The following is a 27,507-nucleotide window of genomic DNA, read 5'->3' on the forward strand; positions in this document are numbered from 1 at the left end:
ACGCAAGCCTAAAAACCTACGATAGTGGATTTGTAGTCTCTTGCGCGATTGCATATTATATATTACAAATAAAAAAATATTATTAATCTGTATTTTTTGTATTATATCTTCTACTTACATTTTTTTATCAAACGCTATCTTTGATTGCTTAAAAATCGAAGTATCATCGCTGCGATTAAATATGCGTTGATCACAAATGTAGCTAGATTTTATTTATATTCAATAAGATATCGATGCAACATATTAAAAAATACATTTCTAAAGAAACTGCAAATTCGAATAATTTGTGAATAAAATACAATTCTGCAGATATAACCAAATCAGGAAATACAATAATTTTTATCATAACGATTGCCAAAATGTAAATATATTTCTTTAAAAAAAGAATTATTAGACATGCATTTTATATATATAAATGCATTACCTATATTTGTACGTATTTTCTCTTAAAAAATGTGGAAATAAATGTGGAAATCGATATATGTAGAAGCAGAATAGATTGCGACTTGCGCAGCAGCACAAGAAGCGCAATATCAGTAACACTGGAATAAAATAATTTTTAGCAGATATGATAAATTACCTTCAAGATTGCGTGGAGACAAATGATCGACGGTGGTTTATAAGCTAAACAGGAATGCAGCCATCCTCTATCATATATCTCTATGTATATAAATTTTATTTTTTCGCATCGAGAACACAATATTGTTTTATTATATGTTATCATCGCATAAAATTTGTATTTGATAAAAATTTCCACCGACGATTCAATCTGAAAGAAAAATGTCCTTTCAGTAAATGTAATATTACTAATTTCTATATTACGATAATTACATAATAATCGGATAGGGAACCATATGGACGGAAAATGTCGTCTATAGATAGTCTATAGAAATCCTAAGGTGGCCAGTCTTGTGGAAAATATTGTTCGTCATTATTCATCACGCGATCAAAATTTGTTTATATTATTTTCTACAAAACTCTTAAATTTATGTGTGGATGATTTTAAATCTCTCATAAGTCATAGCAAATTTTCGTTTTCTTCGTAGTTTTTAAACGACATCACTGATGTGAATAAAAAAATCATCTTCTCTATAAAAATATTTTCTTCCTTTGTACCTAGAATGGGTAACAGTTACTTTAGACAAATGTTAATTTCCAATGATTCTAATATTCAGAAGAAACTTGACGTTATTCGGCACGATAAAGCCGAAGATAAAGCTAAAACGGATTTGTTAAAGCTCACGCTCGCATTTTTGACGATCGCCGGATGCTGGCGACCAGCGTCATGGACATCTTTGTACAAGTACATACTCTACAACATTTATACGATGACTCTGATTCTTCTATTATATACGTTCGCAGTTTCCCAATTCATGGACATTATTCTAAACGTCGATAATCCCGAGGAATTCACTAGCGTTCTATACATAATGATGACTGTGTGCGTCGCGTCCTTTAAGATATCCAGTATGTTGATGAACCGTAAAAATGTATCGAACATTATTAATACTCTTACCGACAAACCGTTTAAACCGATTGTAACCGGCGAAATAAAGATTCGCCAAAATTTCGACAAAATGATACAGTAAATATTATTTATATAATATTACATCTTTTATATAAAATTATTAGAAAACTTATTTTATAATGTAGCTAATATAGTAAAAGTCTCGAAAGAATCTGTCGGGAAAAGTAACAATTTGTCAGTGAATTGTGTCAACTGTCAAAATAAATGACGATTACGTTTTTAGAGCAAACGAAAGAAGGATTAAAAGTTTTCGAACAAATTTCGAAATTTATTTCTACAGGAACAACACGTTATACTGCTTCGTCCTGGTCGGGTCGACGTGCGTGTGTATAGCTCTGACTTCCCTATTCACGAACTTCAGAAAAGGGAACCTTACGTACAAGGCATGGTTGCCGTTCAATTACTCGTCCCCCGTGTTATTCTACCTCACGTATGCTCATCAATTGACAAGCATGGCAACGAGCGCCCTGGTCAACCTCGCCTGCGATTGTTTCATCTGCGGGCTCCTGCTGCACGTTTGCTGTCAGATCGAAATATTGGAATACCGGCTGAACAACAAGTCACATACTCGAGAAACCTTGCGCGATTGCGTACGTCACCACGACCTTATATTTGAGTTAGTTTCGTAAGCAGTTTGTTCTTTATCATGAGCAAAGATTATGCTAATTCATGGGAGCTGTTTCTAAATTTATAATCCTTTCAATCTTTAAAATTATCTCATATTAATTATTACGTTTCGAAGATTATTTTTAATTTAATTTTCTAATGTACATTATTTTCTGTAATTATAACGTATTAATTATTGGGATTAACTTCCTTGAAAATAAATATTTTTTATTAGTAGTGTATTGAGAAAATCATAAACTACCGGAAATAAATATATAGAGAGCTTAACACATTGGATAAATATATATTTCGAACAAAAATAGTAAAAATTATTTTTCGATATGGAATATATGAACAGTTTCTCATTATTGGTTATAAAATGCAGCTTATTTATTGAATTGCAGCTTCGCCTCCGTCGTGAACGATAGATTTGCAAAGATAATCGCTGTTCAATTCATAACCAGCACGCTAGTGGTATGCTCTAATTTGTATCAACTGGCCCAGACAACCCTGAGCGCAGAATATCTTCCACTAGTATTATATACAGTTTGCATGCTGATAGAAATTTTCATCTACTGTTGGTTTGGAAATGAAGTCAAATTAAAGGTATATACATATGTATATAATTAATATTTTACAAAAGTAAATATAATTAATATTTTACAAAAGAGTAAATATAATTAATATTTTACAAAAGAGTAAATATAATTAATATTTTACAAAAGAATATTTTAATAATTCTTTGAAGGATTAATTAATTATGACAATATAATATATATATATATATATATATATATATATATATATATATATATACGCAGGATTGTCTTACCGTTTTCTTAATATATTTGTAGAGTCTTCAATTAACCGATCGTATTTTTGAAATAAATTGGCCAAAACTGAACAATAGCTTCAAAAAAACTCTTGTAATGATTATGAATCGAGCAACGATACCCATCGAGTTCACCAGCGCCTATCTCTTCTCCATGAATCTAGAATCGTTCGTAGGGGTTAGTATTGAAAATTTATGAAATCTTTGATTTTTAGTTGATAAAACATCTCTCGTTATTTTTCTTTTTTTTTCTTAATTTTATATTAGACTCGCACACACTTAACATACATTTGCATTTAACAATAATAATAAATTAATTAAATATAAAAAGATTTTAAGTCACTGCATTGTATTATATTACAGAGAAAATTAATTATTTGATTTTATGACTATAAAAAATGTTTTTTAAAACAATTTTAAGCGTACTTACTTGTTGCAGTTACTTAGAACATCGTATTCTGCATACACATTGTTGCAACGGGTATAAAATCAACATAAAGAAAATTGCAATATATGCTAAATATATAAATAGTACCTATAAATAACTGGCAAATTAAAATTAGTATTAATGTACTTAAAAAAATAGTTTGTTATAAAAGTGTACAGAATTACAAGAATAATATAGTATAATATACTACATTTTTCAAATATTTTATACAGAAAATATTATATGCTGTAAAATAAGAAGGATTATAAATGATAGAACAAACTATCCAATTATATTTTAATTACTTTCTATTCGTGGCAAATATTATTTATATGCGATATACGTCGTAAAAATTATCAATTATAATTGTAATTGTAAATTAAAGATATCTTTCCGAGTTTATATTCAATTAAAATACATACATTAAAAATACATACAGATTTTTGGAAAGAAAAAATCATATAATGTCAGATCGAAGTAAAGTCACAGACAGCGACAATAATAAAATATTTTTTAATGAACATACGACGAGATGTATCAAAATTTCATATGTTTAAATTTTTATTCTTAAATTCTATTTTACAACCTATATTATAATATAGATAGGACTTACGAAGATGTTAGTTTGCAGAAAACATCGCTCCAAGTTTGCTAAAAGTTATGATAAAAATAATGCAATCGAAAATAATTCAGCGTTGCACGAGCTATAGATTTTCATGTCAACTCACTCTTGATTAATGATGACAGTTTTATCCTGTTTATCGATATCAAAAGAATATTCGAAGAACATACAGAACATACAGAATTTTACAGCGTTTTACGCGTTACATAGTTGACTACGACTGTCTGTATTCAGATTAAAACTGAATATTTCGCTAAGAGAAACCTTCATTTATTGCGAGGCTCTTTAAGGACTCTAAAAATAAGCGTGATAAAAATTTTACAATCTTTCTCACTGGATGCTGACGACCGTTCTCGTGAACATCGCTGATTAAGCATGCTGTATAATTATTTAGACGTTATTGATAATAAGTTTCTTGTATAGCTTTAACATTTATGCAATTTATGAATCTTATTTTGAACGTTTAACAATTTTATTGTCTATTTATTTTCCTTTGTCATATTTTCATTAATGTTTTTCTTGAGAAATAAGAAAAATAGAAAAATTCAGAGCTTGTATTAAATAAAATTAAAACTGCCATCTGAAATAATTTTGTGTCACAATACATTATAATGAGCAATATTTATTACGATCAAAAATCATAAAGTGCAATACACAATAACTTAAAAATTTTGATTATGGACTTCCAAAGATTTTACATGTGATTTTTGATATATTTACGATTATTTTTGCAGTTGTTTAAAACGTCGTACTTTGCTTATAATTTATTAGTACATATACAAGAACCACTATAGCGGATCCTGACGTCGATAATAGGGGGGGGGGGGTTCCAAATTATTTTATTTAATATTTTTGGTTTCATGATTAGCTTTTATTCCAGGATCAACGACGTCGATAGCTCTTTAATGTTTGTATTTCTTTATTTATATTTTTTAAACAAATTCAGCAAAACTGTTTCTTTTAATTTACAAGGGGGGGTTACCCCCCCCCCCCAGGATTCGCCAGTGTATATATATATATATATATATATATATATATATTATATAGATACAAAGAATTTCTCGCCCAATTATTATTTTCATGCAACGAAATTATCTCATCATTTCGTCGTATGTCTGACTTAATCTAAACTTAACTCCTTGAATGCGTAATGAGTATAATTTCCAGTGTATCTTATACATACATATTGTATATATTATATAGATATAAAGAATTTCGCCTAATTATTTTCATGCAACGAAATTATCTCATTATTTCATCCTATGTCTGACTTAATCTAAACTTAACTCCTTGAATGCATAATGAGTATAATTTACAGTGTATCTTATACTTTTATATATATATATATATATATAATATATATATATAAAATATATATATATATATATAAAAGTATAAGATACACTGTAAATTATACTCATTACGCATTCAAGGAGTTAAGTGTAGATTAAGTCAGACATAGGATGAAATGATGAGATAATTTCATGCACGAAAATAATTAGGCGAAATTCTTTATATATATATATATATATATATATATATATATAATATATACAATATGTATGTATAAGATACACTGTAAATTATACTCATTACGCATTCAAGGAGTTAAGTTTAGATTAAGTCAAACATACGACGAAATAATGAGGTAATTTCGTTGGACGAAAATAATTAGGCGAAATTCTTTATATCTATATAATATATACAATATGTATGTATAAGATACACTGGAAATTATACTCATTACGCATTCAAGGAGTTAAGTATAGATTAAGTCAGACATAGGACGAAATGATGAGATAATTTTGTTGTACGAAAATAATTAGGCGAAATTCTTTGTATCTATATAATATATATTATATATATATATTATATAGAGATATAATATATATTATATATATATTATATAGATATAAAGAATTTCACCTAATTATTTTCGTGCAATGAAATTATCTCATCATTTCGTCGTATGTCTGACTTAATCTATACTTAACTCCTTGAATGCGTAATGAGTATAATTTACAGTGTATCTTATACTTATATATATACACTAGCGGATCCTGACGTCGATAGCTCTTTAATGTTTGTTTTTCTTTATTTATATTTTTTAAACAAATTCAGCAAAACTGTTTCTTTTAATTTGCTGGGGGGGGGGGGTTTAACCCCCCCCCCCAGGATCCGCCAGTGACAAGAACAATAATGTAAAAATTGTTTTTAGTATAATAATAGTTTTTAGTTAAATATGAATAATCTTAACATATTAATATTAAATATATTAATAATTAACACACGTATAGACATGCACTATCATTGTTTTAATAAATATTAAAAAAATATTATCACACAAACTTCTATATTGCACGATCAAATATAAAAGTAATATAATATTAAGAGCTGTGCATATTTATTTTTTATTTCATGCACAAAAGTATGTCAGAATAAAAATATACGAAATAGTACTCACATTCTTTTTTCGATAATTTTATCTGTGTACTTTTAAATGTAGAATGCCTAAGGGAGAAATGTAATAGATTAAAAAATAAAAGTGTAATTGAATCACTGTACCTGCGAAACACAAAACATCATAAAAAATCGGGCATTATTAAGTCTTCTTCACTTTTTCTCTTTATTATTCTTTTTTCTTTATTTTCTTTTTTTTAAATCGTAGATCATAAGAAAGAGTCCGTTCGAATTATTCTACATGACTTCTAAATGCTTATCTGTCATACGACTTTTCTTCATCTCTTTATTTTGCATAAAAACGGACGATGACTGTCGAAGGACAGACTATCGACTTTTAGGTAAAAATAAAGAGATAAAGATAAAAATAACAAATAACAATAAATTATATATTTCGTCATATGGTCGATATGTGATAAAATGACATATATTATGGAGATAATTTGAATAATCTCATACTTTATGATTTTAAGTATTCCCTTCTGAGTTGAATTTATCTTTTTTCCTCTTTACTGTATTATTTAATTCTTTATATGAGGATATGTTATGAAAATACTACACAAAAGTTACATATCGAAATGGATATTTCAGCTAATTGAACACACACACACACGTCAGAGAAAATTACTATAGATATTGAAGATAGATAGATATTAAATATGCAAAAGAAAAAAGAAAAAGTATTACTGACGAAAGAACTACCTTTAGTTGAAAAATAGCATCACTAGTCTACAGACAGTCTTAAGTGCACCCTCTTTTGAGATTATGCTGTCTGATCTCACTTTCCGTGCAATAAAAATTCTGTCGACTTAAAATTTTATCTTAAAAACGATAAATATAATATTGTTTATCAATATAATATTGTGTATGTTTTAAAGATTATCACAAAATTATACAAATATTACTAGAATTTACAGCATACGTTTCGCAGTCGGAGATACGCGATTGTGTGTATATCTCTTAATTAAATTAGAATTGAAAATGCAAGTTATGAAATTGACATGTACAATTGTTATGGTCGCTGGATGTTTTCGACCGCAATTGTGGACATCTTTGTTTAAACGAACAGTTTACAATATCTACAGATTATACGTAATTAGCATGATATTCTTTTTCTCACTGTTACAATTTTTGGACATTGTTTTAAATGTTGATAATGCTGATGACTTTACTGACACTTTGAATATGCTGTTAACATCGTCTGCTGCATGCTATAAAATATTGATTATGTGGTTCAATTATGACAAAGTTTCAACTTTAATTAATTATCTTACGGAAGAACCGTTCAAATCCTTGGATTTAGGTGAAATGGAAATTCGACAGCAATTTGATAGAATAATACGGTAAATATATTTTATTATATTTTATCATAATTATATATATAAAAAATAATGTTTAAACTCTTGTTTAATATATTTTTATATTTTGTCTCAATTGTAATTGTATCTTTAAAAATATTATTAATGTTACAGTTCTCTTTTGAAGATTTGTCTTATACCAATCAAAATCTGAGATATGAGAGGAATTGCAAATAAATATTTTAAATAACAAATATATAAATTATGTCTTCTCTAGTTTATAATAAAATAAAGTTTAATTGGCATTAGTGTGTTAATAGTAATAGTACATATATAATAATTAATAGTACATATTATCTATTTTATAAGCAAAAAAATTATTTTAAATGATTTATCAAAGTTCCTGTTAAAACTATATTATAACACTGATATAATAATCTCTTTTCAACTTTCTAGAAATAATACGTTACGTTACATATTCTTGATCGAAATGACATGCTCGTTCATCGCTTTGACATCATTATTCACTGATTTTAAACATAGGAAGTTGACATACAGAGAATGGGTGCCGTATAATTATTCGTCTTTCTTGACGTTTTGTTTTACATATGCCCAGCAAATGTCCAGTACTTTCCACACTGCTACCGTAAACGTCGCTTGCGATACTCTTATATGCGGTTTTTTAATGCATGTGTGCTGCCAGATCGCAATCTTAGAATATCGCTTGCAGAAACTCGTGAGAAATCAAATTACTCTGGGCTATTGCGTACGCCATCACGACTGGATTTATGAGTTAGTTATTACATTAAAACCCAAAAAATTATTTATCAGTTAGCATTATCATATATGAATTATTAAATAATATTATGATATATATCTTCATCTTACATATTTTTTTCATCTTACATATTTTTTTCTAATCGTAATTGAAGGAAAAGATATACATATTGTATAAGGTTTTATATAATGTAATGTCAAAACACAACATATATAAAATTTTTTATAATATAAATTATCGACTTCTATCATTATTGCTTATTATATATGATTTTACTAGCACTTTATTAATGCTTTAAATTAAAAAAATTTTAAATCATTTTTTCGTTAATCAGTTACATATTTTATAATTTTGTTTATAATTTGAAAAACTGCAACAAATAACAATAAAATTTACCTATCAATTATAGCACAAATTTTAATGGCTTGATAAAAAGCGTCATGGCATTCTAAATGGATTACAGATTTGCGCAATTGGTGAATAAAACGTTTACACGTATAATCGGATTTCAGTTTACGGCAAGCATGATGGTAATTTGCTCTAATTTGTATCAATTGACCAAGTCGCCTTTGAACGCTGATCATATTCCATTAATTATGTACACATCTTGTATGTTGACGCAGATATTTATCTATTGCTGGTTTGGAAACAAAGTCAAAGTAAAGGTATGTCTATAATAAAATAAAAATTGCTAGATACTATAAATAAAATGTTTTTATATTTTTGTCTACAGAGTATTCAATTCGCGGATAAAATTTTTCAAATAGATTGGCCAATCTTAAATAATAATGTTAAAAAGGATCTATTGTTAATAATGAAACGTTCAACAATACCCATCGAAATATCTACCATACATATCATTACCTTGAATTTGGAATCTTTCGTAGGGGTTAGTATAGAATAATATTTCTCTTAATTTTACGATGAAATTTTAAGATTAATAAAACTCTACTGTTCATTTTTTTTTACCTAATTATACATTTAAATAATTAATTTAAAAAACTGTTTTAGTAAATAAATTTAACTTAAATGTACAGTGAATAAATTTTATATAAATGTGCTTATATAAATACATTACTATCGGCTTATTTATACATAAATGAGTGAGATATTTATAATGGTCGAAAATATTTTTATCATTTCAGTTGCTTAAAATATCGTATTCTGCTTATAACTTATTGGTACAACCATAAGAAGAAGAGTAATAATAGAGACATAAGTAAAATAAACACGTTTCTTATTTAATAACGTGCATAATTACAAACGAACTGTAATATTTTAATAATAATAATCACAAAAGTTGTTGATATTAATTTTAATGTGTTTAAAAAATAGGTATCTATTAATATATATGTATATAATATTTATAAGATATATGTATGTATATTTTTTAACATTTGTTTATATTATAGAGGTATTTTTATATACATATTAAGTTCAATATTGGTGTTCAATTGCCAATATTGCCATTCTGACAATTTCTTCGATGCAAAGAATACAATATTTCATAAAGCATATTCGTGAAAAAGCATTTCGCTTTAATACTTTTAAAAGCGAAACAATTAAGAAAATGTTGTAAAAAATGTCATATATTTTAATTGAGTTATTGTACACATGCTTCTAACGAAATGTCTCAACAAGAGAGTTAGAAATTATTATGTCTTTCAACTCTATTATATATTCTTCTATCTATCTATTCTTCTATCTTGACAGTAATTTTATAAGTATATACGTTTTTGATGCGATTCTTTCCCTTGCTTGTGCGACGTAAACATCAATACTGAATGTGTCTATTTCTAAATCATGATAGTAATAAATAAAATATTTTGTCGTCAATGTATAAAAAAAAATGACATACATTAAGCTATTATGAAAATTCACTTCTTATATTGATAAACCTGTGAACATTTTATTATTTTCTCTCTTTGCTGTTTCTTATTATTGTTCTTGATTTGAGTGTAGTATATTAGCTCTGGTATGTAATAAAATTTACATAATAAAATTACGCTAATTCACGTAAGAATTGGTTTGGAGACAATTATTGTAAGTATCGTATAGATAGAGATATTAAATATGTAAGAGAAAAAGAGGAGGAAATATCGGCGATGAAAAATCTTTCTTATCGGAGAATCGTCGATTGTCATAAAAGTCTCTAGATTATCCTAAGTCCATCCTCTCTCTTGTGAAATAATATTATTTGATCTCACATACTTTTTGTACGGTAAAGGTTCTATCAAACTAAAGTAATCTCGAGAACAGCCAATATTTGTTTGAAGATTTTCAAATTTATTTAAACAATAGTATCAAAATTAACATGCTACATAAAAAATACAATTGTATGTATTTTTTTAATTACAATAATTAAAAATGCATGTTCTAAATTTGACATTTTCTATTGTTACGTTCATGGGATGCTTTCGACCGCTATCGTGGACATCATTGTTTAAGCGTGTTATTTACGATCTCTACAGATTATTTATAATTATCATTTTATATACTTTTATGTTTTTACAATTTATGGACATTGTTCTGAACGTTGATAATCCCGACGACTTTACTAACAATCTGTACATGATGTTAAATGTATCCGTTTCGGGATATAAGTTGGTGATTATGTGGATTAATTATACGAATGTCGCAACATTAATCAACAAATTTAATGAAGAGCCATTTAAACCACTGGATTCAGGGGAGCTGGAAATTTGTCGGAAATTTGATAAACTAATACGGTCTGATCTTGATTAAATATAATATTCAAATATTTTTATTTATGCATTACATTTTTAAAAGAACATTTTAGTTATTTTATATGTATACCTTAACTTCAAAATTTAATTATATTTATTGAGATTTAAGATGCAAATGTGTCGCTAGCAAAATTTTTTTTTGTTTTATATAAAAACATACACTATTCAATTTATAAAATTAAATAAATTAAATATAATTATATAATCGAAAATATTTAATTAGTAGTTCTACTAATCAGACATTAAAAATATAGAAAACACAGAAGAACTTATAATATAGAAAAGAGATATATATATAAAAAATATGTTATATATTAAAGTTTATCTGGAGAGATTGGCAAAAATATTGTATATCTTTATATAAATATATTTTCAATTATTTTTTTTAGAATAAACACCTTACGTTATACGATCCTGATTGAGTCATCATGGTCATGTTCTGGCTTGACGTCATTGCTCGCCGATTTTAGGCATAGAAGATTAACATACAGAGAATGGGTACCATATGATTATTCGTCTTACATGGCATTTTGTATCACATACGCTCATCAGTTTTTAAGCACATTTTATTGCGCTACTATAAATGTAGCTTGTGATACTCTTATATGCGGTCTCTTAATGCATGTGTGCTGCCAACTCGAGATCTTGGAGTATCGCTTAAAAAAACTCGAAAGGAACCAAAATATTTTGGGTTACTGTATACATCATCACAACAGTATATTTGAGTTAGTTATTTTCTAATAATAATTGTTGAGAAGAAAACGTTCATTATTTTATTTTTATGATATATTTTAATGTTTTATGCTTGTTTTTCGATTCAACTATTCTAGTATTAAAATAAAAATTCTATAGATTTGCGCATTTAGTAAACACAAGATTCTCGCAAATAATTGGATTCCAGTTTATAACGAGTACATTGATAATATGCTCCAATTTATTTCAATTGAGCAAATCGTCAATGAGCGCAGATAACATTGCATTAATTATATATACATGTTGCATGCTGACACAAATATTTATTTACTGCTGGTTCGGAAACCAAGTCAAATGTAAGGTACATATCTAATGTTGATTATTTTAAAATCATTTGTGTAAAAAACATACAAGAAAATTTAATTAAACATTTTAACATAAGGTTTATTGATATAATAAAAATATTTAATAATATTTTACACAAATTACAATGCTCACAACAAAAGGAAAAAATTGCATATTAATTTATAGAGCGTGGAACTAGCGGATATTATTTTTCAAACGGAATGGCCAGTGTTAAAAAATAGCATTAAGAAAGATCTTACAATAATTATGCAACGGGCGCTAATACCTATCGAGTTTATTACTGCACATATTATTAGCTTGAATTTAGATTCTTTTGTAGCGGTTAGTATAAAATTTTATCATATTATATTACGTGTGTTTGTAGTTGACTTAGCTAACGAAGTATGTCACTTGTCTTTATCATGTTTTATTATTCTAGTTGCTTAAAACATCATACTCTGTTTATAATTTATTAATACAAGTACAAGAAGAAGAATAATATACACGTAAGCCAGTCCTTATGCAGTCCTGGATGCAGTTAATATTTTGGTAAATAAGTTATCTGTAAATTAGTGCAATAAATTAGTGCAATAAATATTGACAGTTTTAACATCTACCGAGCTTTTATACCAATATTTTATGATATGTTATAATATCATTAATGAGAAACATAATAATTTATTAACAAAAGCAATATCTGCAAAAAGTACAATTTGCATAATAATTCAACATTTATTTATAAATAATAGTTTGAAAAAATAAAATAATAGAACAAGATAAAATATATTTTTATTTTAATACATATATAAAAAGTTGATCTGAGTATCGAGTATGACGATTCATATGAAAACTATATATGTATACTTGTTTGATTGCGTAAATCTATAGAAAGACATATGTCAAATGCGATCCTTTTTTCCGGTATTTCAATATATGTGTTAGTAGATTACTTGAATAGCCCTTATATAAGGGTTAACATAATTCCCCCTTTCCGTTTATATTTCTTGGAAGAGCTATAGAAAAATCGACAATAGAAAAGTCAATATAAAACGAAGTGTTCAATGATATCTTATCAAGTCATAGACTCTGTATAGGGTAACAAATATAGAGTAATACAAGATCCCCTCAAAAATATCGTTTCTCTATACGTCACTATATATAAGTATATAAACACACAATAATAAATAAAATATTTTATAATTGTACGATAGTGTGCAATAAGAAAGCTTCTAAAATTTTGAAAACAGTTTACACAAATAAAAATATATCGATAATATGTATCAATTGAAAGACTTTTGCTCATTTCTACAAATGTATTTCTTATTGTATTACCGCCATTGCAAATAGAACATTAGGTAATTTTGTAATAAAAATTGCATTTCACAATACAATTCGATTTATGTAGATATGTCGCAAGAAATTTCGTATCGTTGTATATTATTGCGATAATAATATAATTATCTTGCAGTAAATTTTATGAAAAAATGTTTCTCTCTCAAATCAAGAGATAGCAATTCTATCATAAATCCGTGATCTATCTATCTATAACGTGAAAAAATTATATCTTTTGAATTTATAAATACCTTTAAATTTACTAAACGAGAGCTAATTTGAAAATTTTTGTAACGAAATTTCGTAAAACTCAATAAAGTTATATTACAAAATATTTTTGTATTTTAAAACTTAGCAATACTATTGCAATAAAATAATAATAACGATTTATTATTGTAATATTTTTTTTATATATTTTGTGTAATATTTAAAATCATAAATAATTTTTAATAAAATATGTTAACTATTTTATTTTATATAAAGAAAGTTTTAGTAAACAATTGTGTATATAATAAAATAATTTTTAAAATTATTATCATGCAATTTGTAGATATTTCAATAATGTGTGATTTGTAAGATTTACAAATTATTATACTAATATACTAATTAAGATTACTATTATTACATGAGATTTATACAAAAGGAAATTGTGTGAGCTATTGTGAAATGCAATTTCTTACATTTATATTGATAACGTCAGTAATTTAGACAAAATTTTGAAACTTTATATATGCTACCGATCATGCTCATGGCGTATTACAAAGCTATTAATATGAGGCTAAGTCGTAAGAGACTGTTGCAATGATAATCGAAATTCTTACTAAGAACTCTTTTGCATCGTTGGATAAAAACAAAAAAATTATTCGATAGAAGTTTGATAAGATGATAGAAAGAAAGTGTAAATGACATTACTGACATTTATCGGTAATAAGAATTTGTCTTTAATAAGAAAGTTAGTTAATTATATTTATTAATTATAATATGAATATAATTAATAAATATAAATATAATATTAGTAATATTATTGCACAGCGTCACATAAGAATTTTTTTTCTTTAAAAACAGATTAATATATTGCTCCCATAGCGCACATAGATACACATATAAAATATAATAATTTGATTAATAATATATAAATTGATTATGTTTTTATTAATTTATAGAATCGACATTTAGCAACACTTAGCAACGAAAAAGGATGTTCTAATAATTATAAATCGTTCTTCATCATTCAATACACATCGAATTTGCCATACGTCCATATCTCGATGAATCTCAACTCCTTCATAATAGTAAAAACCTTTATTCGTTACATAATTACTAGCTATCTTGTGTAATAAATGTATAATTGAATATTGGATGTACTTTACATCCCATCTGCACAATTTTTACAGATACTTAAGATGTCTCACTCGATCTTCAATTTAATAAACGCGGGATTAATGAAAAACTGGAAATTAATATTCATAATTTAATTTGTAAAATTCATATATGTGAATAATGCAAGTAAAAATACCTTTCCTTTATTCTCTATATACAACGAGTGGTAGATCCAAGAATCAATAAGTGCATCTTAATAAAATCCCAATATCATATAATAGTATGACACAAGAAAATAATGACAACAGCCTATAACCGAGTCTATGGACTTTGTATTAAGATTTTACACAAATGTACACTACAGCTGATTCGTTAATATTTGAGGATTACATTTTTTCATATATTCGTAGAGTAGCTACGAAACATTGCGAATGAATAAGATATTTTATAATGAACGTACAACAAAACAGAATTGGATCAAAGTATCTTGGAAATAGTTCGAGACTACTGATTTATTAATGATCATTTCAAAAATTTATTTTCTGTATACTTGAATGTATATCAAACTTCTCTTCTTTTTTCTTCTTCGCGAAAATAACGGCATATTATACAATTTTGTAATAAAGATATTATATCGAAAAAATGTAATTTCCCGATTCATTCAGAATATTATTTCACGAGAGACATGTCATTGCAAGTCTGTTATTGCGATAATAACAAAGATACTTTATACGAAGAGGCGGAAATCGAACGAATAATATTATTAATATCAAGCCGGGAGACTATAGACATTAAAAGATTGTTCCCTCGTCTCGTCATTCGATTTGTCGCAGCGAACATTTAGCCAAATCTTTCCAAGTATTCAACAGACTACTCAAACAAATTTGATCGGAACATTTTCGTAAGTTTAATGTATAAAAAAAGAGTGGAATATTTCAAATGCATATTATAATAGCATTGTGCGTGTGTAACAATATAGAATGCACTTTGATATTTTTTTCATTCTTCTCACTATTATTAATAAATATCTAGCTTTGTATATGATTAATTCTATATTCAATTAATGAATATATGAAGGTAATATAAGCTATATAAATGCCAATTATATATATATATATATATATATATATATATAAAGATAAACAATTAAGAATATTGTTTACAACTATTATAAATATGACTTATAGTTATAAAAGTGTCTCATAATCATCATACACATTTTCATCCATTGATCTATCATCGATACACGTTATCATGTAATAATAATCAAAATTTATAGTAAATAAGTTAATATATCAATCGACACAGTTATTGATGTTGGGCAAATGGATGTTGGGAGAAAAAGCGAAATGTCTGTGTTGAAATTTTCGCTCACGATTTTAGCGGTCGCAGGATGCTGGCGACCAACATCGTGGACGTCGCCGTTTAAAAACATAATGTATAATGCTTACACATTATCAGTAATTCTAACACTATACACATTTGCAATTACCCAAGTTATGGAGATAATCTTGTACGCTGACGACTCTGATACATTCGGCGACGCCCTGTTCAATGTCATAATTTCGCTTCTGGCATGTTACAAGACAATTGTTATACGAAAAAGTCATGAGAGTATTGAAACGATAGTTAATGCCTTTGCCGAAACTCCGTTCAAACCATTGGATCTACACGAAAATATAATTCTAGAGAAATTTAACAAGAGAATAACGTAAGTATCGCGCTTAGCATTTTATTATTATCCAGTAAAAAAAACTATGTATAATTAAAACATATACAATTACATAATTGCATGTGTTTAATGTAAGCAATGTAATTCACATTTTTTTTTTTTTAAAGAAGTTCAATATCTCTCCAATAATAGTTTTCCAAACAAATAAACATCGTAGTCTTGGTTTTATAGGAATAATTCATTATATTATTTAGTCCTCGTCCTCATAACCAGTTTATACATGATTTTGCTTTCATTATTCACGGATTTCAAGAATGGAACGTTACTGTACAAAGCATGGATACCGTTTGACTATTCGATCTCCGCGCTATTTTATCTCGCATACTTTCATCAGATAATGACTTTAATATTTATCGGTCTCGTTCATCCCTCGTGTGACAGTTTTATTTGCGGATTATTATTATACATTTGCTGCCAGCTCGAGATTTTAGAGCATCGCTTGTCAAACATTGTGAATGCTCAAGAAACCTTGCGCGATTGCGTACGTCATCATATACGCATATTTGAGTAAGTCCTTTTAAATCTATAACGCTATATACATATATCTCTGAGATATATATCTTATTGGACTTTCTCCTTAATTTAATACAATTTTTTATTAAAAAATTGTTATTTTTTAATGAGAGAAAAAAAGAAGCAAAAATATTTTTACTTTTCAAAGTTAGATTTTCTTAAAGTTATTCAACATTTATATATGACATTGAAATCAAATAAATTTTTTCTTAGTTTCTTTAGATACTTTTCAAAAATTTTAAATTATGCTACTTTATTTTCTGTGTTAAAAACACCGAATATGATATCCTTGTATTTCTTTTTTAATCTCCTTTAAAAATCACAGAGAGAACCTACTAAAATATTTTCCAAATAAAAAGTAATATATTTTTTCATCCTTCTATTTAAAAAAAAAAATATTACATCTATTACAATTTATTATATCGATTAAATGGCTTAGAAAATCAATAGATATTCGATTAAAAATGTCTGTTTAATTTTAGATATTCATATTTGGTGAATGAAAAGTTTGCCAGGATAGTTCCTAGCGAGTTTATAATGATCACGGTGGTAATGTGCTACAATTTGATTCATATGGCTTTGACATCGTCCAGTACCGTTTCTTATATACAAAATGTCATGTTTATCGCTTGCACACTGGCACCAATTTTTTATTACTGTTGGTTTGGCAATGAAGTCAAGCTGAAGGTAACTTGAATTAATTTTAATTTTGTAGCAAATAATCGCAGTTTATAGGGAAAGAATTACACAATAAAAATTATCGCGAAAGAAAAATCTCTCTTTGAAAAGAGAACACATATCCCCCCTTTTTCTTCTTCCTTTCTATTTTAACATATAATATACATATAGAGGATTTTATTTATAGAGCCTGCAATTGTCGGATAATATTTATAATATAGAATGGACAATACTTAACAACAACGTAAGGAAGAGTCTTTTAATAATCATGAATCGTGCGACAATACCAATCGAATTTACCAGCGCAAATATTTTGTCAATGAATCTTGAATCATTCGTGATGGTTCGTATAAGAAAATCTTTTTCACATAATAAATATTTAATTTGCTCATTGATTATATAATTATTTAGGTGCTCAAGACATCATATTCGCTTTTTAATGTACTAATAAAATCACAGAAACAGCAATATGTAATACAAAATTAGAAATTGTTATTTATATTTAATCTGTTATTTATATAATTAACACATCAAAGGTGATGCTAATATTGATCAATATGTATAGCTTAATATCTATTTATTAATAGTATTATATTACAAAAATATATCGTATATAATTAATTTAATGTAGTGCTTAAAATTTTTATTCAATATAAACTTATGCGTAACATTTTCAACATATCTAACACTCTTTAAGGTACAAAATTTAATATTTTCACATAATATTGTATTATTTCTATTATTTTATTTTTAAAAAGAATATTTGAGCAGGAATCACCAACTTAAACAAATATGCAAATATGCATAAAACATTAGATATGGAGAAATCACAACATAATATTGCGCAATGAACGTCATTGCAAAATTTTTCTTATATCAAGTACATATATTTTATATCACTCACCAGATGAAAGATTCCATATTTATCTTCCTTTCAACTGCTTGATTGCTTCATCTTAGGATTACTGTTGCACGTTTGCTTCCACATCCGTTCTTCAAGATCACCAGTAAGTGATTCTTGATTGTGTACATCACAATCGCATCCCGATTAGGAAATTAATAAAAACTACAGCATGAAGATTTGATATAACACAAGTGTATATACCTATGATAAAAGTAAGTAGAGAATTGCATAATTACAATTTATATATAATTCTCTTAATAATTCTCTCTATTTCTCATTTACAAAAAGGTCGGACTTGTTTTTTATTAATGAATCAATATGGATCTATTTTCCTTCCAAAAATTGTTCTCCAAAATCTTCCGGCAACTCATCCAGAGCAAGCGCAAGATGAAAATAAGAGTAAGTGAAAAGAGAATAAGAATAAATAACTTTTGAAATACACGAATATCGACAAGAAAAAATTAATTTGTTTTACATTATATTATAAAAGCTAAAATTTACCTTACCTGTTTATAATCAATAAGAAAAAAAATAAGAATTAAGAAAAATTAATATTATTACACAAAAAAATTTTAGTTATAATATCTTGACATATTCTGACATGTGTGTGCATGCGTTAGTCCATATGCAATATGATAACAAATATGCCTAAGTAAATGTATGAGCTACCGATATTAAAATTTCATCGAAGTAAACTATAGCTAATGTTTCGTTATTTGACATTAAAAGAATAAATATCCGACGAAATTACGAACAATATGGTAGATACAATATTTTGATACGACATATACAAGGAAGCTGTATCAAAGTATTCTTCATTCAATAAATGATTTATTTCAAGAAAATTATTTTTCTATATAATTTTTTTCTGTCTCACTGTCTTCATGAAAATAACAGTACATTATGTAATTTTCTAATAAGACAGATATCTCGAAATACGTTCATGTCTCAATTCGTGAAAATATTATTACGGAAGGTAGTTTTGCAAGTTGTATATGCGAGTAAGTTTAGTAATAGTAAGACAGAAGAAACGGAAATAGATACACATATAGGAATGTGAAATCATTATCAGAAAGTCATATCATGAGACTATAGACATTTCCAGTAAATTTTTCTCTTCCAATATTAACTTATCTATCATCATTTGAGGAACGACAAAAGACTTGAAGACAAATAATGCTTTTAAAAATTATACAGTTTAAATTAGCTTTGACAAGATAACTTCATAACTAATTGTAAATATAAAAAAAAAGTTCACGCAAGTGATTTAGAAAAAATTTGTAAGTGCAACGTATGTGTATATTAAATTTAACATTAAAAAATATGAAATTGTAGAAAATTAATCATTTAAATTTGAATCAATATTTTGTGAAATATATTTGTAAAATACGTAAAATATATTTGAAACTGATGTGATAAAAATATTTTATTATGCATAAAAATAGTAAAAGAGAATTCTAATTCTAAACTAGAATTCTCTTTTATTAAGATTTTTTAAAATATTTCGCTAGATTTTTATTATATTTAGTATATATAATTTCTATCTTAAAAGGAAAGATATTTTGAATATACTAAAAATAATACAATTAATAAATATATTAATAGCAATTGATATAAGTAAAATTATATTAGAAAAGTTCAAATGCATGTGCTGAAATATACACTTCTAATCTGCGCATTCGCTGGATGCTGGCAGCCGCTTTCATGGACATCATCGTTTAAACATATAATTTATAAAGCTTACGCAACGTTTCTGATCTCCTCATTATACGCATTTCTGATGTCCCAATTCGTGGATATTGTATTAAACGTTGGTAATTCTGATGAATTTGTCGATACCTTATATATGATGTTGACAGTACTCGTAGCGGGCTACAAACAAGCTTATATGTGGATAGATCGCAAGAATATCATAATGATAATAAGTGCTCTTACCGAGAAACCTTTTGCACCATATGAAACACACGAAGTAACAATTCAACAAAAATTTGAAAAAATGTCAAAGTAAGTACATCTTAAGTATATTTTAAGATTACGCATAAATGCATTGTTAATAAATTTTCTAAAAAGCAAAATGTTTTATCTTGTATTCATCAATATTTCATAACAATGCATTAGTTCATTTACATGATGTATTATGTGATAATTTTATAGAAATAACTAATTATATCTAATAAAATTTAATTTAAATTAAAAATAATAAAGAATATTTTTACATTTATAAATAAAAGGCTCAATATTTTTTTACATAGAAAAATACGAAAATGTAATAACGAGTGAATTTTATAAAAAGCGTGGCCATAACACAAGTCTTTATCGTCATTTTAGGGAAAACACACGGCGGTATTTAATCATGGTTTCAATGTCGATCTTATCGATAATTTCGACGTCTGTCTCTACAGATTTAATAAAAAGGAATCTGACGTATAAGGCTTGGTTGCCATTCGACTATTCATCCCCTGCTATGTACTTCCTTGTATACATTCATCAAATGATAGCTATGTCAACATCGGGTATAGTCAATGTCGCTTGTGAGAGTTTAATTTGCGGATTTTTGCTACATATTTGCTGTCAGTTTGAAATTTTGGAGTATCGATTGACAAAACTTATGCACGGTCAAAACGTTTTAAGCGACTGTGTTCGTCATCACAATCTTATTTTCGAGTTAGTTTCTTGAATTATTTTGTTAAAATTGTTACAAAAATATTTGGACTACGCAGTAATAATTTGTTTTTGAAGTATAGCAAAAAAAAATAATTGAAACGCTTAAAATAAATAAATAAAAAGTATAAGATATCGCAAATAAATGTTCGTTTTTATTTTACTTATGGATTTTTGAATCAATTAATGTTTAATAATAAGAGAGAGAGAGAGTCTTAAATTAATTAGTCTTTTACAACATTTGAAAAGATAGCAATAATTTTCGATAATATAAACGAAAAATGAGTCAATTGGAATGTTTTAACACAAAATTTAATTAGAAAGAAATTAAGACAATATTTAAAACAATTAAAATTTAATTTAAAAAAAATTATATGTATATATATATATATATACACACACACAAATGTTGTCTTCATTTCTTTTGAATTAAATTTTAAATTGTGTTAAATTTTAATATAAAAGATTCTTTAATTTGATTTATTTTTCATTATCACCGGAAATTATTGTTATCACTCTAACTGTTTCTTTAATATTAAATATTTTAAATATATTAAATATTTTATATTTGTATTAAATAACACAAATTAAATTTATTAGCTTTATTAAATCTGATAATGCATAAAATACACACGAATAAATTAAATGATTTGCGATTAGAATTTATTTGCGGAGATATCGATTAAGTATCTTTCAATCGCAGATATGCATATACGATAAACAACACATTTGAGAAAATAATCGCCATCCAGTTCGCGGTAAGCATGTTGGTAGTATGCTCAAATATGTATCGAATAGCTATGGCAGCAGACTACATGAGCTTCATTCCACTGATAATGTATACAAGTGCTATATTAATGCAAATTTTCATATATTGCTGGTTTGGAAACGAAGTCAAGTTAAAAGTATATACATCTTATTTAAACTGATCTATAAATGCTAAATATTATAAAAACAAATTAACTTATTAGACAAAATAATAAAAAATAGATAAAATTACTAGGAAGAATATGACATTTCCTGCAAATAACATTAATATATTATGTTATATTTTTGTTTGTAGAGTCTTCAATTGGTGAATAATATTTATGATATGGAATGGGTGACACTTAGCAATAGCAACAAAAAAGCTCTCTTGTTAATTATGAAGCGTGCGATGATTCCCATTCAATTTAGCAGTGCTTATGTAATCACGATGAATCTGGATTCATTTGTAGCTGTCAGTATTACTAAAGATAATACTAATTTCCTATGTCTGTGCGATTACTATAAATATTTAAAATAATTCTAGACATATTCATAATTTTTTTACAGTTGCTTAAGATGTCATACTCGATTTTCAATTTGCTGCATCAAACGCAAGAATAATAATGTGATTAATAACAGAAGTTGTTATTGTTCACGTTTAATTTGTTATAATATCACGTTCGACAATGTTACCTAAAAAATGCAGAAATATATATATTAATCTCTCTCTCTCTCTCTCTCTCTCTCTCTCTCTCTCTCTCTCTCTCTCTCTCTCTCTCTCTCTCTCTCTCTCTCTCTCTCTCTCTCTCTCTCTCTCTCTCTCTCTCTCTCTCTCTCTCTCTCTCTCTCTCTCTTATTTTTTAATGACTAAATAATTTTTAGAAAATCTATAAAACTTTTGAGAGATTTTTTATTACCACAGTTTAATCATTTAAAAATTGCAGTGCGTAAGAACAAGTTCTAAATAATAACGTCAAAGCAAATACGAGTCGTTGAACACAAACGTTCATAATATAAAGTTTAACAAAGTTATATTATTTTTACATCTTAAATTTTCCAATTATTTTTTCTATTTTTCTATTGCGTGATAAACATGCTTTGTGTTAAAATTATTAACTTTTTATTTGAGTATTTTGGACAGCTATTGTATAACAATAATTATTATAGAGAAGGCACAGATATATACATATAATTAAATATTATACATAGATAAGAAAATTTTAATTTGCATTACACATACGATTCGTACGTGTGACGTTTGTAAAATACATCTATATTAAGAGTTAGAGAAATATTTCTTTACCCTGCTTATGTTTGATGAGAATCAGAGTAAGAATTGAAACAAAGGAATGGATGTAATATCTTGCCATACTCCGATGTATATATGAATGTACATATGAATAGTACAATCATAAAAATATAAATATCCAAGAGCGAATACATGGGCTATTAAGATATTATCGAAGTAAATTACATCTAATGATTCGTTATTTAATATTGTATTAAAAAAGTATCTGACAAAATCTAAGAAACAATAATAGATGTCTTGACGTACACATATGCACACATATACACACAAATGCAATGAGAATCAAAGAATTATATCAAAAAAGTTCTTTTACTTGCAGATCTATTTCAAGAAATTTCTTTCTTTATCTATAATTTTCTTCTGTCGCGTTCTTCTCATGAAAATAACGGTACATTATACAATTTTTCTAATAAGACATCTCGAAACAATTTCGCTTCGCGGTTCATGAAAATATTATTACACACAAAGAGACATTTTTACAGATATATCACATATTACAATAAGATAGATAAAATAGAGATAGACTAGATAATAAGATGCACGAGCAGTGTTATTATCGCAGAAAGTTATATTTCGAGGCTATAGACATATTTTCAGTGTTCTTTTCTTCTCCAATATTAACTTATCCATCATCTGTTATCTATATCCATCGTTGTTTAAGGTATGGCAAAGGGTTTAAACAAATGTTTTATAAAAATTATTAAATTAAATTAGTTTCTTAACAAAAAACTAAATACAAACATGTATAATTTATGGTGTAAGTGGGTTAGAAGTTTTGTAAGCGCAATGTATATTATATATACACTGAAAAGTTTGATATTAAGAAAATAAACACAAATTAAACACAACTAATTTTTAGATGGATATGTGTTTTATATAATTATTTATTATATGGAATGCATGAATAAATAAAAGATAATATAATATATTCAAAAATAATATTTTCTTAATAAAAATTTTTTTCACTAAATTAATTTTATATTCAACATATAAATCTTAATTTTTTAAAAGTTATTTTTTAATCGTAAAATAAAAATTAATGTAATTAATAAATATTAATAGCTATTGATAGACAAAATTGCACATTAGAAAGGCTCAAATGCGCGTGCTGAAATTTACATTGCTAATCTGTGCGTTTGCTGGGTGCTGGCAACCTTCTTCATGGACATCATTATTTAAACATATAATATATAAAACTTACGCCATGTTTCTCTTCACTGCATTATGTATATTTTCGATATCGCAATTTATGAACATCGTATTCAATGTTGAAAATTCCGACGAATTTACCGATTCTTTATACATGATGTTGACCGTACTCGTCGCAGCCTATAAACAAGTTTATATATGGGTAGATCGAAAAAAAGTTATGGTTATGATCAACGTTCTTACCGAGAAACCTTTTGCAATATGTGAAACACGCGAAGCTGTAATTCAACAAAAATTTGAGAAAATGGTAGAGTAAGTATCATTATATCAAGTTGCGTTAAATTATGTGATATTAAATAAATATGCATTAATCATTTTTATAGTAATTAATTTTCTAAGTAGCACAATAGAATGCTCTTAATTCTTAAATATTATAGAACAATATTTTAGAATATATATTTACATTTATATGCTTATATGTACTTTCATATAATAATTTTATACAAATAATACACACATTATATTTATACAATAGTCTCACATGTATACAATTTAATTTCTCCAAACATAATTATATCATTTTCTATGACAAAAACTCTTTTTTATATTCATGAAAAAAAAAACATAAATTATTTTTAAAGTATAATAATATATTATAAATAATAATGAACAGTATTCTCTAAATATAAATAATATAATAAATATCAAAAGAGAGAGAAGAGAGACAGAAAAAAATACTATGATTAAATCTTATAAAAAATGAATTAAAATAATCTTTATTATTATTTTATAGAAACAGTACATTGCGATATTTAATTATCGTCCTGATGGCGATTATATCGGTAGTGTCGTCGTCTTTATTGACAGTTTTCAAGAAAAGAAATTTGACCTACAAAGCATGGGTTCCATTTGATTATTCATACCCTGTTATATACTTTCTTGTGTATGTTCACCAATTGATAGGCATGGCAACCTCGGGTATAGTAAACGTCGCTTGCGAGAGTGTATTTTGCGGACTCTTATTATATATCTGCTGCCAGCTTGAAATTTTGGAATATCGATTAACAAAACTCACACACAGTCAACGCATTTTGCGTGACTGTGTTCGTCATCATAATCAAATTTTTAAGTTAGTTTTTTAAGTAATTTTATTATACTCTAAAAAATTTGAACTACATACAAAATAAAGTTGCGTCTTTATAATAATCGCTAATCACGTTCGCTAAGCAAATATAAAAAAATAATAAGAACGATTATTGTTTTCATCTTTGGATTCTTGACACAAATTTGAAGTAATTTTTTTTAATGAAATAACAAGAAAGAACACAAAAAAGTGATATATTTTACATCTGTCTTAAATAACGCGAATTTATTAATTTGTTAATAATGTTTGAGAATATTTCCAGAGAAATGGATTAAGAATTCTTTACTCAATCATAGATACGCGACCACGGTGAATAAAATGTTTTCGAAAATAATTGCTCTACAGTTCGGCGTGAGCATGTTGGTGATGTGCTCGAATTTATTCCGACTAGCAACGACATCGAACTTTGTAATCATTATTTCATTGATGGTTTACACGGGTGCTATATTGTCGCAAATTTTCATCTATTGTTGGTTCGGGAACGAAGTCAAGATAAAAGTATATAATTCATCTAAAATAAATTTGAGATATAACAAAAAAGATATAGATAATTTTAAAAACTAAGATAAATATTGATATTTCATTTTTATAATATACAAAATATCTTATTGCTACAAAACATCTTTATTTATAGAGTCTTCAATTGGCGAATAACATTTATAACAAAGTGGAATGGCCGACACTTATTAGCAATAGCTGCAAGAAAGATCTTATACTCATTATGAGACGCTCAACAGTCCCCATCGAATTTACTAGCATGTACATAATGACATTAAATCTTGAATCGTTTGTGGCTGTTAGTATCATTAATTAATACAATAGAAAACTACATATCACAGACATTGTAAATAATGTTAAATAATTATTTACAGTTGCTTAAGATGTCATACTCGGTTTTCAACTTCCTGCATCAAGCTCAAGATTAGTTTAATTAATTAGAAATACTTTTTAATATATCTATAACATTTTTACTAGAAATTTGTTTTCATACGTATTTTAATTTCAAAAAGTTTTGACATGTAAAAAGTATTATAATTGCAAGTTGTAGAGAGATATTAGTTAAAACATTATATTAGTACAAATAATATTGTATTAGTACTCAAATTTTAGTGATGAAAATGTAAATAAAAAAATTATTAAAAGCATTTATATTTCCTTCCTTTCTCTAATATTTTTCCATTATGTTACAAACAGATTTTGCATTAAAACTATGAATTTTTTATTTGAATATTCTGGATTACGATCAAATTATATATTACAATAGTACTAAAAGATATATCTAAACAAAATATTTAAAAATTTAGTTTACTATTTATCCGTAAACGTGTGTATTTCAAAATTAAAATTCTTTTTTTATGCTGTTTATATATTTTTCATATAGTTTCATTTGCCTCGAATCCCAATACGATAATAAAAAACGTACTATCACTGTAAATGAATATACGGTTAATATTAATATTTCATAGAGATAAAATACAGTTAATATTTCATTAACCACACACAAGAATAGAGGTTTATATGTTTAATAACAATATAAATATAATAATAATATAAGAAAAGAGATAAGTATATAATATTATATAATAATGATTAATCTATAAAAAATTATTATTATTGTCATATTATACTTGATTTCAAAATCGCATATATCGAAACACAGAAATAGATTATTAATGTATAAC

At 26.4% G+C, this 27,507-nt stretch overlaps 4 protein-coding genes and 1 pseudogene across 5 annotated transcripts; all 5 read left to right on the forward strand.

Moving 5' to 3' along the window:
* The first annotated feature begins 1,565 nt into the window (after positions 1-1,565).
* On the forward strand, positions 1,566-22,954 carry LOC145941481 (odorant receptor 46a-like). The gene is made up of 11 exons (XM_083047592.1): positions 1,566-1,585; positions 1,809-2,144; positions 2,539-2,740; positions 2,989-3,144; positions 3,406-3,447; positions 4,750-4,763; positions 7,384-7,818; positions 8,230-8,565; positions 9,015-9,216; positions 9,285-9,440; positions 22,791-22,954. The coding sequence occupies exons 1-11, from the start codon at positions 1,578-1,580 to the stop codon at positions 22,842-22,844; spliced, it is 1,941 nt and encodes a 646-aa protein (XP_082903718.1). The 5' UTR covers positions 1,566-1,577; the 3' UTR covers positions 22,845-22,954.
* Positions 10,919-12,835, forward strand: LOC145942100 (4-vinylanisole receptor-like). Its single transcript, XM_083048587.1, has 5 exons — positions 10,919-11,280; positions 11,688-12,023; positions 12,151-12,352; positions 12,523-12,678; positions 12,776-12,835. The coding sequence occupies exons 1-5, from the start codon at positions 10,919-10,921 to the stop codon at positions 12,833-12,835; spliced, it is 1,116 nt and encodes a 371-aa protein (XP_082904713.1).
* LOC145942101 (odorant receptor 43a-like) lies at positions 16,303-18,397 on the forward strand (annotated as a pseudogene). The gene is made up of 5 exons (XR_014426307.1): positions 16,303-16,699; positions 16,892-17,227; positions 17,716-17,920; positions 18,099-18,254; positions 18,323-18,397. The product of XR_014426307.1 is annotated as an odorant receptor 43a-like (transcript).
* On the forward strand, positions 19,986-22,761 carry LOC145942102 (odorant receptor 46a-like). The gene is made up of 5 exons (XM_083048588.1): positions 19,986-20,095; positions 20,448-20,819; positions 21,144-21,479; positions 22,180-22,381; positions 22,540-22,761. The coding sequence occupies exons 2-5, from the start codon at positions 20,458-20,460 to the stop codon at positions 22,759-22,761; spliced, it is 1,122 nt and encodes a 373-aa protein (XP_082904714.1). The 5' UTR covers positions 19,986-20,095; positions 20,448-20,457.
* Positions 22,955-24,026: 1,072 nt separating the features above from the next.
* Positions 24,027-26,778, forward strand: LOC145941929 (4-vinylanisole receptor-like). Its single transcript, XM_083048358.1, has 6 exons — positions 24,027-24,193; positions 24,622-24,993; positions 25,475-25,810; positions 26,122-26,323; positions 26,460-26,621; positions 26,698-26,778. Exons 1-6 carry the CDS (start codon positions 24,069-24,071, stop codon positions 26,749-26,751), a joined length of 1,251 nt encoding a protein of 416 aa, XP_082904484.1. The 5' UTR covers positions 24,027-24,068; the 3' UTR covers positions 26,752-26,778.
* The last annotated feature ends 729 nt before the right edge of the window (positions 26,779-27,507 follow it).

The sequence above is a fragment of the Prenolepis imparis genome, unplaced genomic scaffold (genome assembly GCF_030444845.1).
Source record: "Prenolepis imparis isolate NDT839.2.m4 unplaced genomic scaffold, iyPreImpa1.0 SCAF_10, whole genome shotgun sequence".
Taxonomy (NCBI): Eukaryota; Metazoa; Arthropoda; class Insecta; order Hymenoptera; family Formicidae; genus Prenolepis; species Prenolepis imparis.

Bases quoted from the DNA above. Each gene is read 5' to 3' on its own strand.
- LOC145941481 (XM_083047592.1), top strand. The intron at 7,819-8,229 runs GTAAATATATTT...TCAACTTTCTAG, and splicing joins CAATTTGATAGAATAATACG to AAATAATACGTTACGTTACA. The intron at 9,441-22,790 runs GTTAGTATAGAA...ATTTTTTTACAG, and splicing joins ATTTGGAATCTTTCGTAGGG to TTGCTTAAGATGTCATACTC.
- LOC145941929 (XM_083048358.1), top strand. From the start codon at position 24,069: ATGCACGAGCAGTGTTATTATCGCAGAAAGTTATATTTCGAGGCTATA. The intron at 26,324-26,459 runs GTATATAATTCA...CTTTATTTATAG, and splicing joins GGAACGAAGTCAAGATAAAA to AGTCTTCAATTGGCGAATAA. The intron at 26,622-26,697 runs GTTAGTATCATT...AATTATTTACAG, and splicing joins ATCTTGAATCGTTTGTGGCT to TTGCTTAAGATGTCATACTC.
- LOC145942100 (XM_083048587.1), top strand. From the start codon at position 10,919: ATGCATGTTCTAAATTTGACATTTTCTATTGTTACGTTCATGGGATGC. The intron at 12,353-12,522 runs GTACATATCTAA...ATTAATTTATAG, and splicing joins GAAACCAAGTCAAATGTAAG to AGCGTGGAACTAGCGGATAT. The intron at 12,679-12,775 runs GTTAGTATAAAA...TTATTATTCTAG, and splicing joins ATTTAGATTCTTTTGTAGCG to TTGCTTAAAACATCATACTC.
- LOC145942102 (XM_083048588.1), top strand. From the start codon at position 20,458: ATGCATGTGCTGAAATATACACTTCTAATCTGCGCATTCGCTGGATGC. The intron at 20,820-21,143 runs GTAAGTACATCT...TCGTCATTTTAG, and splicing joins AAATTTGAAAAAATGTCAAA to GGAAAACACACGGCGGTATT. The intron at 21,480-22,179 runs GTTAGTTTCTTG...TTTCAATCGCAG, and splicing joins CATCACAATCTTATTTTCGA to ATATGCATATACGATAAACA.